Here is a 15,290-nt window from a genome sequence, read left to right on the forward strand (position 1 = left end):
TAATACCAATAACACAACCAAACACAAAATTAGATTGACTGGTATGGTGTTTGAATTGCTTAATGCAAATAATTTCACAGAGATATTTTGGTGAGAAACCGTGGTAGATGCAGCCATGTACTAAAGTAATAATTTTGAATAAAAAAGTTAAAAGTTAAACGTTTACGCTATCAACGTTACGCAGAATGTGGGCCACATTTTCACTTACACGGCAAGAATGTTACCAAATACTTCCTCATCAGAGGGTAGCTCCTTGAAGAAATATTCATATTGGTTACTTGAAACTGAATAGTTTATTGTAATTTAAGACAAAAAAAACCCCAATACTACTTGGATTTATCTGGGCCTCTATTGTCCTATTCATGATGTCTGATTATTTCCAATATTCATATATGCATAGTACAGCTTATGTACAATGTTTTAGGTTTTATGTATATAGAGGCACATAAGGTTACAGGTCCAAGCACCTTGCATGATAATAAAAGAACACATTGTTAAGTCCATTAATATAATAAAATTATAAAAATTAAACTAAATTATCCAGTTATTCATACTACCTGGACAACCTACAGGCCAAACTTGTCCATGTAGGTGTTGACGTAACTGAGATCTAAAATATGGATACTATGTCATTTTAGAACAGAAGCAATAAAGCAAATCATAGAATATTGATTCAATTTACAGGACATTAAAGCATAGTTCTTTGGCACAATTCTGGCAAGAAAAAAAAACAAGGTATATTTAAAAAACAAATTCTTTTCAAAGGTAACCTATAACTGCCTCTAAAAAGGAACTTTCAGAAAGACTTTTGAGAAGGTCTTGGCTCGACAAATTCTTCCCAGTGACATTGAGAAAGGTTCAAAATAGATGACATTACTGTCACCTGATTGGAGTGGCAGTGGAAACAGGTAATTGAACACCACAAAAGGTGACCATTTGTTATCTTCCTAGCAAATTTTAGAAACAATACTGATTTACTTGAAGCCAGAAGAGGTAACAAGAAAACAGCAGTAAGTTAGGTATATAGAAAACTGAATGGCATAAGAATGTCTCAACATTAAGAATATAACTTTAGGGGGGGGGGGGGGGAAAGAGAAAATTTTGCTGAAATCTTTCATTTGTCCTGGCCCTTAAATTTACAACATGAAGTTTAGTTTCCATTCTTGAAAGACATTCCAAATTTATAAAAAAAAATAAAAAATACAATGATTATATTTGATATGAGGAAGACCGAGTCATCAGCGTAATCATCTTAATTCTGAAAGAGACCATCATGAACCAGCCAGCTCCTCTTCAAGTTGACGATATCTGACGAGAAGCTGGTCATAGATCTGAAAGAAAATGAAGATAGGAGAGCATGGAATAGTTTAGTACCAAGGTAACTAAAACCAGTGATAATTTAAAACAATGTCCACACCTCAAGACTATTGTTAAACAAACACGGTGTAATAAAGCCCCTGAGGTACTAAAACTACTTGGTAAACTAACCATGCTTTTCTTAATGCTTTCATTAATGCTTTTAGTAAGTTTATATTTGCTGTAAACATTATCAGAAGATGAGTGATAAATCTGCCAAATTATAAAGAATTAACAAATTTCAAGCCAAACAATAACAATTTGCAAAATGTTTGTATGCTAAAAAAAATATATATATCAGACGGATTTTAGAAGAAAAAAAAGCAGCAGAGAAATCTGAGCAATGGTCACATGCTGGAAAGTTCAGGTTGGTTGCTATGCAGAGATAATTTGTAAAATCATCAAATTAACCAAGTTTGAACCGAATAAATTCTCATCTATGACAACGGATATATTTGCCGAGTATATCACAAACATAGTTATTACTTTTTTTTAGCCCTCCAAAAGTGTTGTTATTAAGATCAGTTGTTCATGAATTGAAACATCTTGTTGTCTTCAATTACAGGCAAAATTCCACAATGTATGGGTCAACAACAAACAAGAGTCATTTAAGCTGAGTACAGGCCACTCTTCAACATCACACAGTGTGTAGGCTGAAAGGCTTTGTGTATTAAAGATGTTGACGGAGGTATTCATGAATGCAGACTTTTAGAGATCAAACTATGATTGTTAGTAATGTGTGAATGGAGGGGGGAAAAAACCAAAACTAATTTTGTTTCTAGAATGCTTATTTTCCTATTTTCATCAGTTTTTTTTTTTTTTTGTCTGGGTGTTTCGGTATTACCTGAGACACTTCTAGATTCGGAGATGCTGCAAGTTTAAACTCTGTTGCGGTCTTCACTGAATCCTTAAATGTCACCTGACTACTGCCAAGCCAACCTGGAGAAAGAGAAGACAAAATTGAACGTTTCGTTATGCAAATTTACTTACCCACAAATACCAAATCTCAATATCATACAGTGCTGAGTTATAATCCTTCCCCTATGATAGCATCACAACAGGTCTAGTAGGCATAATCAATCCCATTAATAATTACAGATTACTAGAAATATTTGGCTTCAACAACAAAAAACGAGAAATAAGAAATTAAAAAGATATAATTATACGAAAAGAAAAAAGAAAAAGAATTGACATTAAAGCTTATTGATAGGGAAATATTCCTTACAAGTAAGAACTATAAAAATATTAATATAAAATACATGATTCAAATGGTATTGAAATGATATTGACTGTTTTCTACAAGAAAGTTGCAGTATTTTACCATGTCTAGCTCTGTAGGCACATCCAAGGGAGGCCGAGTTTGCAACATCCATAACGTAGACAGGCGCTTGAAAGACATCGGATAAGATCTGCAAGATGGCGGAATTAGAGGAAGCACCACCGGTAGCTAGGACCCTGGTATCCTTACCTGGAGAGGAAGGAACAGAACCCAATTAACCCAATTAAGCTGTTGTTTATAGGTAGAATTAAGGCGTGCAACTTGAATTGTTTTTCAATGTCAAAAGGAAGGGGAAAATAACACTGTTATTTTTCCACGTGTATTAAATGTTATCTTCGATCAGTAATTTTAGAGGCTTAACTAGGACAACATAAAATTGTGCAAGCCTAAGTCACTGATACTTTGTGATTAACTTTTTTGCACAGTGTAATTTCCAGGTAGAAATGATATACATGACAAACAGCAAGTGTTGGATCACATTGCTTTCATGGTAAAAGGGTTCTGAAAAATGGTCATTATTCTCCTCGCTGGTGTTTGAGGACTCCATCTCAATAAATCTTTCCAACTTCGAAAATGTGGATGTTTGAAACCAGCTGCTTTTGGCAGTAAGAGGCTGGCCACTAAACTTAAAGTAACTCAGTGGTTTGTCTGTCATGTCTTCAGGGGAAAATAGTTCTTCAAAATTTGCATTTTTGATTCATAATTAGGAATATTCTTCATACATATATGATAAACATTAAATACGTTAATTCTTTGTACTCAAAATTTCTTCAATTTCTTCACTCGGTTCCTCAGCTTACAACTTTTACAAGACTGGTACCCAAGCAGGTCAGACTAGACTTGACAAAATTACTTCATAGACTAGACTCGAATCAAGGGTGGAGTCCATGACCAAGCTTATGAATCGTCAACTAATACCATTCCTTACCAATGTGATAACCAAGTTTCTCTGCATGGAGACGCTTTGCTAGAAACTGTCCTTCAATCACAGCTCTTGCTTCTTGTGGATCTGTAAATGACTCGACTCGTTTACCATCGCTTCCTGTTCTCACGACACCAACAGCAGCAGGGGTAATTTCCTGTACGTCAAAGTAAATTCCTGAAGAAAACGATACAGGGATATGTTTGGCTTGCGCTGTCAAAAAACTTGTTTCGATGGTCTCAAATACTGTCAAAATGACTAATACCAATCTGAACAAAATGTTTGGTTTTTCACAACAAAGAATTTACAGACGATCACCAACTAAAATGAGAAAACATAGAAAATACAATGCGTATACTTTGGAAAGCCACTGGCATATTTCTAAGTCTCAAGTTGGGAAACTAAATTCACAGAGGCATTCAAACTATGATCACTTCCTTCTAAACGACAGTCACAAAGGAAAACAGCAGGGACAGCTAAACCTAACAGCAATGCAAACACCAAAGTTTACTATAAGACGCTACAAAGCGACCAGCAGTTAAGGATATGATATATTACAACAAATTTTAAACTTGTTATATGGCCTGTTTTGTTACTATAGCAACAAAGATTACTGTCAGCTACAATAATGCATGAGTAAAAGACATCCTAATTATCTCAATTGTCTGTGTGTTGCTATAGCGATAGTAACTAACATCAGCTGCAGTTTTCTGTACCCAAGAGGACAGCATCTACTTGACGGAAGTTTCCCAGGTAAAGTTATCCTTAGCTTGATTAAAATATACCTATCATGTAACAATGTCAGTGAACAAGTGGTTGCCATGTTTGGAAACCATGAATATGTTACACAGAATATGATGACCAGTTCTCAACAGAACAGCTAATTCCCAGCATTTGAGAGGCACGCATGCAGATCTCTGTAGCTGCCATTTTGTTTCATACTTTGTGTTATGGCCTTGTTTTCATTTCTCGCGCTTGATTTTCTGACGATCTGTTTCCTTCAAATCTATGATTTAATTTCAACAAAACTATCCTATTTAAGGTTACTTTCTAGACTTACTAAAGGGGTTTAATTAATGCATATTAAGTAAAAGTTAAACGTTGAAAGTAACACTGTCATTCTTCATGGTGAAGTTTGGATTCTATTCACAGGTATGTTACAAGACTTTCATCCTCTGAAATGCAGAACTTCTCATATAGGTGTCGAGGTGGTTGTTTGTATGTGAAATCACTTCTCACAATATGTCCAAAAAAAAATTGAATAATGCATCACCGCCTTTTATACTCCTGCTGATTAGACGGTCTGTAATAAGAGTAAGACTCTCGCATGATGTACATATTTTACTCTCTTAATATCCTATTCCTTGTGTCTGATGTATACAGCTCTGCTGATACAGTTCTTTTAATATATAACTAAGAACTATCCAACCCTATAGTCCACATCCTCACAGATGCAGCTGTTGTTTACACACAAGAAATACTCAGTGGAGCCTAGTGGAGTGTTCATATAAACACTTCAAAACATTTGTTCTCACTTCAAAACGAAGCAATATTCTGGTAATCAATTGCAACCACCTGATCACAATAACACCTGTCTAGGATCTCATAATACACATTAGGGACAAACTGTCATATTTATGCCAGAAAAGGATCATATGACTAGGCTGTGCTTTTCTTTTAGTTTTTTACAGAATTATCTGAGAACTGCAAAATAAAATCTGTGCTTTTATTTTCGTTTTTCAAAGGATTTTCTGAGAACTGTAACAAAAATCAATTTCTAGAATGACTTTTATTGTTTAAGTTGTGGCTCTAATGCAGCATAGTATTTTGGTACCAAGTTTTGGAAGGATATGATAGCTGTTACCATAGAAACACAATAACTTCTATGCCAGGTGCAAATCGGCTGGTACAAACATTCTTGTTTTGCAGCCTGCAGTCACAAACCTATATTTCCTTCATTTCCAGGAGGAGCAGAGCGTAATAGCTGATTGAATTTATCCCAAGACCCTTTGGCTCTCTCATTCCGTAATCTCTCTCTCGTCAAAGAACCATTCTTGTAACTGCAAAGCAAAAAAGAAAAAAATCAGCATGAACATGTCCCAAGGAACCTATACTTATGTAATTAGAAAGAGTGGTTTAATTGTTGAAGGATCACTGATCAAAAGTTCTTTGTTATGTTTTTACAAATATCTAATCTGTGATCTTGAGAAAGATATTTAGAAAGGTGCCATTCTTCCCAGCATGCATCTATTTTGACAAGATGGACTTTGTTATAATATATCATTGCAATATTCACTATAAATTGAAACCATTCACTTAAATAACATTCCCAATGTTTAGGCTATCAAGTAAGTCTCTTTTTTTATATATATAAAGAGCTCATAACATACAATTAACATAATTAAAAAACTGTGATATATCTAGCAACCTCAGAGGGGAGTAAATATAGTCTGTGTTTATCTTTTGTCTCAGAAAAAAGGTAGCAGTTCACTTTAGTATGCCAAGACAGCAAGCCTAAAATCTCAGGGACAAAAAAAGTATTTAATTGCAGTTGACCAGCCCAGCAACCCATTTGAGCAGTGACCATGTCAACACGACATGCAACACTCTCTATTTGAAGCTAAGAATGCACAACTATAAATACCTAATGATGGTCATACTTTAATTCATCAGATTAGCTCCACAGAACTACTTTCTTTGCATGGCATGAGTAAAACACTGTTCTAACCTACTGTTTGTCCTGGATTACTTAAGGCAGTAACAACACTGCGCAGAGCAGACTTCTGCTGAGATCAGGATGGGCTTGTAACGATAAATGTTCGAAAGATTTTAGGCTGAGGTCGGTGGGGAGGGGGCAGGGCAATAGCCCTATGTCACAAGGAGATATACAGTTATGTCATACAAATATCAAAAGGTAGGTAGAATGAGATGCAATCTATAATGTAAGACAATAAATCAGACTTATGCTTGATCCATCTTAAATGAATTGTTCGCAACATCACAATAATATGCACAGCCATTAATGGGTAACACACTCTTCGGATAAAAATACATTTGAGGCATTGGCACCCCTCTATACAATTTGAATTATTACATATTATAGGCTGCAGTTATACCATGTACGTAGACATAAGCATCAGGATTACAAACTATGTGTCCTTCCAAACCATCCAGGATTTAATCTACTACCTACCACAGAAGTGCCATGTAGGCAACATCATCAACAGGATTGCAAAATATGTGACCTTCGAGGGCTGGTCGAGGAGTCTTCAGCCAGAGAAAAAGGGTATCACTGGTTCCTAAGCTGACCTGTTAAAGACAGAAACTAAGTATTAACTCAACTATTCAAGAAATATCAAAGTGCGTTCTTTTAGGTTAAGCAAAAAAGATGTTTTTGGTTTCTAATATGATGCCACCGATGGCCTGTAAACTGCTACTTTAAGCCACAAAAAATGCCAAGCCCTCACACCTTGAGAGAGTGTAGTAAGTCTTAAATGTCATTAAATCCAATTTATCATTAGATGAAGGTAAAATCTTCAGTCCAATTCCATAAAAGTTCTTGATTCAAGAAAAGATAACAACAATGTAATAAGTTATTCCAATTTAGTATTGGAGAATACATGGACCATGTTTCAGCTACTCCTATCAGTTGAAATTCAATAACATAGCCAAGTATTAAAATGAATCTTTAATAGTTGAAACCTTATTTTGACGATGAACAACGACACAACTCATAGTGCACAGAGTAAACTGAATTTGGCCAAATTCAGTTTACTCTGTGCACTATTACTTGTGTCACCATTGTTCTCCATGACTATATTTTAACTGACTTCTGTAGAAATAAATAAAAGACCTCTTACCGCTATATCACCAGCTTGAAGTCTCATGCCAGCAAGTGAACCTGAAGGAAACGGAAACAGAGAACACTTTAATCCACATTACAGGGAAGAATTTATGCGGTATCGCACCAGAAAATGCTACGCAAAATAGTAAAATTACTATACAATTGTGATACATGTCCAGTGCAGAGATGTTTTACTGTAGCAGATTTTTTAACACAGGAACCAAAGTATTATACTAAGAAAAGATTCAGAGACTGAAAAACTGTTACACAAGAATTGAGCAAATATATAAATTATAACCTACTTTATATCATTTAATCATAAATCAGTGAGTGTTGTCGACTAGAAGTGTAATATTTTGTTTAAGTAAAATCCACTAAATTTAATCACTATCTGAGTAAAAAGCTTTAATAAAGTAATACATGTCATTCTATTGGCTGGCACTTTCGTAAGAGGCTAGAAATCTTACTACTTTACATTGTACATTTCTTGAAGTGTTATTTTGCAAGATAGAGCACCACAGGGCTTGGTACTATACAAGTCACAAGCTAGAGGCTAGCTTGATTATTACAGAGCTTGTTAGTATACAAGCCAAAGAAGTGGCTAGCTCATTATTTTGATGGTCACTTTCCTAACTATTTTCATTATAAATCTCAAACACCTGTATATATATGGCACACCCTGCCCTATTTGAAGACAGAAGGAATAATCTAGCATTATTATTAAAAGCCCTTCTTGATGGCTTTCTGGCTTACAAGCACCTCAGTACACTGCCTCACCTGGATTATCTCCAGTGAAAGTGATAACTTGGCAATCTGGCGAAAAACCATAGCGATCCACAAAATAGCTGGATATGGATCCCTGAAAGGGAAAACAAAATATGAAATTATAACAAAGGGACGTAACAATCCAATGTATTTAGGTGACATGATGAGGCTGTGCCTTAATTAATGCAAACAACAAATCTACATGACAATACTCATGCAAATGTAAGCCTGGAGTGTGAATATGAAGACACAGAACACTTGGGAAATATAGCAGAAACGTATTTATGACTTAAACTTCTGGCAGAACATAGAACTGTCAACGAGGCTAAAAGTCAAACAAAACACATAAGTAGATGCCGAGGGATTGAGGAGTAACAACAAAAGGAACAAAACAAGTGACACCCTAACTGAACTAAACAATTGAAGAAATGTGAAAGTAAGATATTGAAAACACTATGCAAAATAAGTAATGAATATTCATAGATGAAACGGACTGTATCAAACATAGCGTGTGCAAAGACCTTAACAGTTTACTAGCAAATTATGTTATGTTAAGAAATATTAACATTTTAATAAGAGAATATTTGAGGATGAGAGGCATAATTTTTTTTAAGAGAAAAGGTTTTTAGGAGAAAATTGTTTCTTTTATCTGTTGATGGATACAATTAGGTTTAATAGACCATGTTGTGGAATATGTTTAATGTAAACACCCTGATTGATCAATGATTTGTTAATAATAATATCTCAAGAGGAGGAATACCAGGAATGTTGACTTACTAGATTATTTGATGATGAAACTGGTTGTCCAAGTCTTTCAGCAAGTCTTGGTCCACAGGCATCCAAGGCTTTCTGAGACCACATTCTGGTATTGATGTCTAAGAGATTCATACCTGACCCTGAAACAACAAGGCAAAATACTTTCTGCTGTAAGTTATTTATTATGAAGTCAATTGGTTTTCAATGTCTCAGCAACATATAACTTAGTTGTCAGTAGTTGAATGGAATATAATGGTTTAGTGAAGTCAAGATTTTAGAAATTTAGAAATTTTTTAGATTTTAGTTCTTAAACAAAATGGAAAAAATGATTCGCGAAACAAATATCTATTCTCTCAAGTTAGAACATCTACAAGGAGGAAGAGGAGTTAATGCTTAATTCTGCTGAAAGTCAACAACTTCAGTAGACGAGAATATTTCCAATCAGGGAATGAGTAGAATAGGTTGTAATTGAAAATACAGAAATGAACTGTACAAAGGAAATTTGTTTCTAAATATAACGATTTAAAGAAGGAAACTCCTGATCTTGGCTTCTCGTGGTCATGGTCAGATAATTGAATATAACATTATTAAAATATCATGGTACTAAATATTACCATCACCGATATAACATTCAACTATTTCTTTACATTATCAACAGGTGTATGTTACTTTTCAGTTCACTTTCACATTTTTTCATGATATAATGTGAAACTCGCAGACTCTTAAATTCTTCGGCAGACAAGAATTAACGGTATTTAAATTAGTTGGATTTTGAGAAATTAATTACACTAAAGCTAATGAAACCTTTGCTCTTATCGTCAGATTCCCAAGTGTCGGGCCACAGAGAGAAACGCAGTCCGTGGTGATCAATCCGATAACAGCAATACAACCTCTTTCTTGTTTCCATCAAACATATTTGTTAAGACTCCCAATTTGTTAAGATTTCACATTTCCATTTCACTGAAGTAATTCAGGATATATCAGTAATGAATTGCTCATTAAGAATATAACAACACGTGAAACAGTTAAACTGAAACCAGGGCAATTAAGACACCACTAAAATACATTAAAACAAAGGGCTTTGTTCTCAAAATAGAATGCCAAATTTTGTAAAGTCTTTCCCTCCTTTGGCTATATCATTTATATCAGTTGAGATATTCTTATCTTTATTTTTTTATTATTAAAAAGCCAAATCTAAATATATATACATTTTAACACACTAACCATCACTGTAGTCAATTGGTGCTACTCTCCCTATGAACAGAGACGCGGCAAAACTGCTTACTAAGGAGATGCGCTGTAAACCAAACATAAAGGAATGGAATTGATACATGGATGATTGCAATTAGGAATGAATTCAGGTACTGTGGCAAAAATAGAATGCCCAGAAATCTTTTGTAAACTTTTTTGCTGTGCTGTTCCACACATTAGGCATTGCTGGTGTGCTAAAATGTGTGATATTTCATTCAGCATCAATATATAAATATCAATATATATACACATATATATATGTATATATATAAACATATAATTAAAACGGGAATGAGTTGGAAAATCCAGTGAGAAAACTTTCAGCCTCCACCAGGATTCGAAACCGGGCCTCCCGCTTTAAATGCGGCACCCTAACCAAGTAGGCCATGGACATATAACATTTTGAGATTATTAGTGAAGGAGGACACAGTACCACATTAGCTGCTGTTGAAATCTTACCTCAGTGACCTCATAGATTGTTGGCTGAGTCTGGAAAACTTTGGCAATCTGATTACCTGTAAATCTCTGACCAAAAAAAAAGGACAAATCTGATCAAAAGTCTCTTGGTTGCAATATTAGCAAGTAGCTGTACAAATGAAATAATTTTTGAAAAAAAAAAATGTTTGCAATTTTATGTAATACTCTAGCGTATGCGAATACTAATGAAACATGACAATTGTCTCAGTAATGTTTATACCTTCCTCAACTTAGATAACGAGCAATGTTTTCTGACTTTAATATCCTCATTATATGTGGTGTTACCTCGTAACCTCTTGAACCAGTGATATCAGCCAAGGCCTGTGCACCTCCTGCAGCTTGCTCAAGTTGTTGGCACTGCTTGGTGGTGCTGGAATCCATCCATACCGGGGAATGTGCAAGACTAAAGGCATCCTTGGAACGAAAAACAGGAAAAAGGATCTCCAAAAATTGGCACAAAAGATGTGGAGAAGGGATCGTTCTGTTTGCATTTCCTTGTCTGATGTCAGCCACAAAATTACTTTCAACTTTGCAGTGTACTAATAGCCTATAAATTATAGTTAAGAACACAATCATGCTGAAAAAAAGTGAACCACACATAGTGTTCTTGAGCTAGAAAACATACATGAAGGTTTCTCCTTTTATAGGAGTACTCTGATATGAGATTCCAGACTTAGTTTGGCTGCTAGGATATAGATAGATAGCAAGCAGAACGGCTTAAATGAAACTAAGAATCATGAGAACAGCTCTGTGCAAAAAAAGCAACACATTCAGAATTGCATTAAAAATGAAAAAAATATATTGCTACCTAGATCTGTTTTGTATTGACTACAATCTCACAAAATTCAATCTTCATTTTCCTGAATACAGAGACCTACCATATTTGCTATTACCTCAAAATTATGAATACAAAAAGGCATTACAGGTTTTATATGTGACCACTGTACAAGTACCAGCAAACTTTGTGTCAGTATGGACACTTGCAGTATAGCATATATCTAAGAAACACTTATTAAGGCAGTACTTTACAGAGAGTTTACCTTTCATTGAGTTTAAAGTAAAAAAATCAGGTGTTCAAAAAAAAGAGCCAAAAAGCAACTAGAAAGCAGCTCTGTTCAAGTTTATCATTACTGAATCATGAAAAAGAAATTATTCCATCATTCATATCATATCTGCTTTTTATTTTTGGAAGTTCTCTCTGACTAACCTTCAGCTGTTCCTTCAAAGAGACCTGAGACTGTAGATTGTTAAGGGTTTTCTCTGCTCCTTGGTTCCAGTAAACACTACCATGTTGCTATGGTGAAATAACAATGATATCTTTAAACAGAAGCAGAATGCTTCACTTCTATCAGGTTCATACAGCATTCAACAGGTAATAGATGAAAGAGGGAAGTGTGGAGGGGAGGGAACAGGAGAGAGGGAGGGGGGAGAAGGGGAAGAGGGGGGAAAAGAACAAAAAATTAATAAGTCATAAAGTTTTACACAATGTCAAAACTGTCGTTCAAGGAAAAGGTGTCAGGAGTATTCTGTTAGCAGTATGGAATCTGGGAGGAAGAGGGGGCCAAATGGAGCATGAGTTAATACTAGTGAGAGGGGGAGATACTGCGGTCCAATGATACACAATAAATTAAAACATAAAAATCAAGGGGGTGGGGGGGGGGATAGAATAGATTTTAGGTGGTTAATAAATTGATTGTACCTCAAAGAGTGTAGGTTTGCTTTGTCAACAAAACACAGCTCAGTTTTGATAATAGTACATGATTTATGTAAGCCAGGGGTGGGCACAATGAGATCAAGCCTGCCACGTTGAACGGATATAACAAAAAATAAAAATACCTGACCAGCACCAGAGAGTGACGACACCTTAGAGAAGTCAAATCTGTCCTGTTTCATCTTACTCAGGAGGAGGTCTAAGGCTTCAACCCACATCAATGTGGGAGAAGTGATTGTGAGTCCATCAGCCTGGATGTGAACACCTCCCTGGGTTCTGTATGGTTTTAATAGAACAGATAAGGAGTACAATATTAAAATAGTCACAAAAGGTACACAATATTAGACTGAATGATATACATGTTAAAGTAACTTTAAAGAGCTTAGAAATTTTTCTTTTTGGAGAGTAGGAAATATAGAATGAAATATGATGCAGGATTGTTAATTGATTTCAGAACTCTCTGTTTTTTTTTTCATTATTTAGTGAAAAACTAAGTAAACCAAAACCTTCCATTTTAATGTATACATCAGAATCTGAAATATTTTTGGTTGTTTAACTTAGTATTTATTTAGAATTTAAAACAAATATTGACAAAACTGTAGACTGTACAACATACAGAGCTGAACGTAACAATTTGAGTTTAATACAGAGTACAAAAATTGGGTATTATGTAATTAGGTTCATCCAACTCCCGTTATTGTTTTCAATAAAAACTTAGTATTCATGGTCAAAATACTGCAAGCTATGGACCATCACTCTTAATTAATTAATTAAACCTCATTTAAGGCTACACACGAAACATGAATTTAAACATTTGCGTTGAAATATAACTTTTGTAACAGGTTCAAGTTACTCGACTTGTATTACAGAGAGATCGTTTTGATCATTTTGGTACGAAAGTTACAGAATAAGTTAACATTTCTGGCATATGTAAAGTTAACACTACCTTCTTGTACCAATTTTTCCTGTCATCCTTGGCTGACCCACCACCCCATTGTTATACATACATGTGTAACAAGCCATAATTATGATGAGTGATTCTCCTATTCGAGCAAATGTGCTCACCCATAATGAGGAAGGTCCTTATCAAACTGTACAGAAGCCTCGTGGACCACAGCCAGGTTGTTGTCTATAGCAATAGCTTTGACCTAGTTACAGAAAAAGGTCAAAGAAGCAATTACAAAAACAAATTAACATTACATATTTTTCTGAGTGAAATAAATTTGCCAATGGATATATTTATATTTATTAAACTTGTGGTTTTAACTGGAGTAAATACCATGATTTGCTTAATGTGTATAAGTGGGCCTGACGTTTAGATACAGCAGGATCTTCTTCAGATGCTGAATGACACGTTACAGTAACAAAAGGGACAAACACACATACAGAATACAGAGAGGTTAATGAGCAGGGCAAACACAAAACAGAGAGATGTAAAAGGATTAGTGGACAAGGGATGGAGAGAAGAGGAAACCAACAGGGGGAAGAGGAGAGGTTAGAATCTGTATTCTGGCCCTCTTACTTGTACACATTCTCTTACACAGGCTCTTTAGTGGATAAGCAGTTTGCTAACAGTTTTGTTTTATTTCTATCATGATTTGCTTAACATAGCTGCAACTTCTGAGTTCAAGCACACCAGCTCCTATAATTCTACAGAACTGGAATGTAGAGTTGTAGCTAGGTTTCCTTCTGGCAATTACCTAAGCTACAATTACAACTGAGAAAAAAATACTTTAAGGCAGGTTTTGCAACATTTGCTCTGTTTATAACATTCCTGCATGCAAAGACATCTGGATGGCCTACTGCTTTAATTAGAAACACATAAAGCTACAACCTTACCTGTTGTGTACTGAAATCAAAGCCAATGAAAAGCTTCTCACTAGATTTTCCTATGGAAGTCATGATGTTGTTTCTACATGGAAAGTGTGCCTGTAAGAATTAAAGTTTGAAATAAAGAAGAAAAGCAAGATGTTAATTATGATTAACATTATCTGTGCTCATGAAGCACACAATCATTAAATCAACTTCAGGAATCTAATGTTAGGAAGTACAGTGTCACTGTGTAAATATGTAGCCACCGATCCCTACACCTTAGACACAACAGAAGTACCCTCCTACAGTTCTACAGCTCAACAAATTAGCCTATGCATCCTGTAACTCAGTGTAAGATTACCTATGGCTTACCTGTCACAAACTTGTTGGATGAGAGTTTTGTAATAGTAACAATGAAATAATTTTGCTAGACCAGACCAGGTTTAAGTTCTGAGGTTAGGCCTACAGTAGGTCTAATTTGACCTTTACAGTAAGTTACAACTAACAACATGTTGTTAGGTGAGGCCTACAGCCTAGGTTAGGAGTAGGACTATAGGCTAGCTCTGGCCTAAGAACGAACTGAGAGAAACTATAGTCTTAGCCTCATAGGCTTTCTTGAAGTAGAGTTATCTCATTGCCCACAGAAGGTAGCCTACCAAGACGGTAATAATATAAAGAAGGGTTTTAACGGTCTAACACTCCTTCTGTGTACAAAGACGTTTCCGAAGTCGGCATACACTTGAAAGTTGATCGAGGGGCGTGAAAATGGTAGCACAACTTAATTATTGCATACATCACCACAATACTATCAATGGCAATGTAAATCTATCTGGTTACATTCATTGGCATCCAGTAGAACGAATCAATTGTAAAGAAACGGACTCCTTGAAAAAAATCAGCAGATAGGCACTTTGCAATGTTGGTTGCTTTCTTCCTGCTGAATCTGTTTACTCCATAAATATGACAAGAGGGTGGGGGAGAGGGAGGGGTTCAGTTCATGTACCATCTTACAAACAGAACTGACATGCTTTAAAACATATTGATGTCTAAATCACTTTTCGTGAACTATTCAATTTCCATTTCAGTACTGTTGATGACAAACAGTTCATTTGTTGGG

At 35.3% G+C, this 15,290-nt stretch overlaps 1 protein-coding gene across 5 annotated transcripts; it reads right to left on the reverse strand.

Moving 5' to 3' along the window:
• Positions 1-343: 343 nt before the first annotated feature.
• On the reverse strand, positions 344-15,037 carry LOC139967007 (xylulose kinase-like). Of its 5 annotated transcripts, none has more exons than XM_071970595.1 (17): positions 15,011-15,037; positions 14,201-14,290; positions 13,427-13,509; positions 12,487-12,637; positions 11,858-11,944; positions 10,936-11,064; positions 10,633-10,698; positions 10,147-10,219; positions 8,944-9,062; positions 8,179-8,260; positions 7,418-7,458; positions 6,751-6,866; positions 5,502-5,617; positions 3,564-3,734; positions 2,678-2,824; positions 2,201-2,295; positions 344-1,331 (listed from the first exon to the last, which is right to left on the reverse strand). In XM_071970595.1, the coding sequence occupies exons 1-17, from the start codon at positions 15,020-15,022 to the stop codon at positions 1,272-1,274; spliced, it is 1,638 nt and encodes a 545-aa protein (XP_071826696.1). In that variant the 5' UTR covers positions 15,023-15,037; the 3' UTR covers positions 344-1,271. The 5 variants fall into 5 exon arrangements, with proteins under 5 accessions (XP_071826696.1, XP_071826697.1, XP_071826698.1 ...); XM_071970596.1 differs by lacking the exon at positions 15,011-15,037 and adding an exon at positions 14,830-14,986; XM_071970597.1 differs by lacking the exon at positions 15,011-15,037 and adding an exon at positions 14,871-14,936.
• Positions 15,038-15,290: the final 253 nt, after the last annotated feature.

Source organism: Apostichopus japonicus, chromosome 4, assembly GCF_037975245.1.
Source record: "Apostichopus japonicus isolate 1M-3 chromosome 4, ASM3797524v1, whole genome shotgun sequence".
Classification (NCBI taxonomy): domain Eukaryota; kingdom Metazoa; phylum Echinodermata; class Holothuroidea; order Aspidochirotida; family Stichopodidae; genus Apostichopus; species Apostichopus japonicus.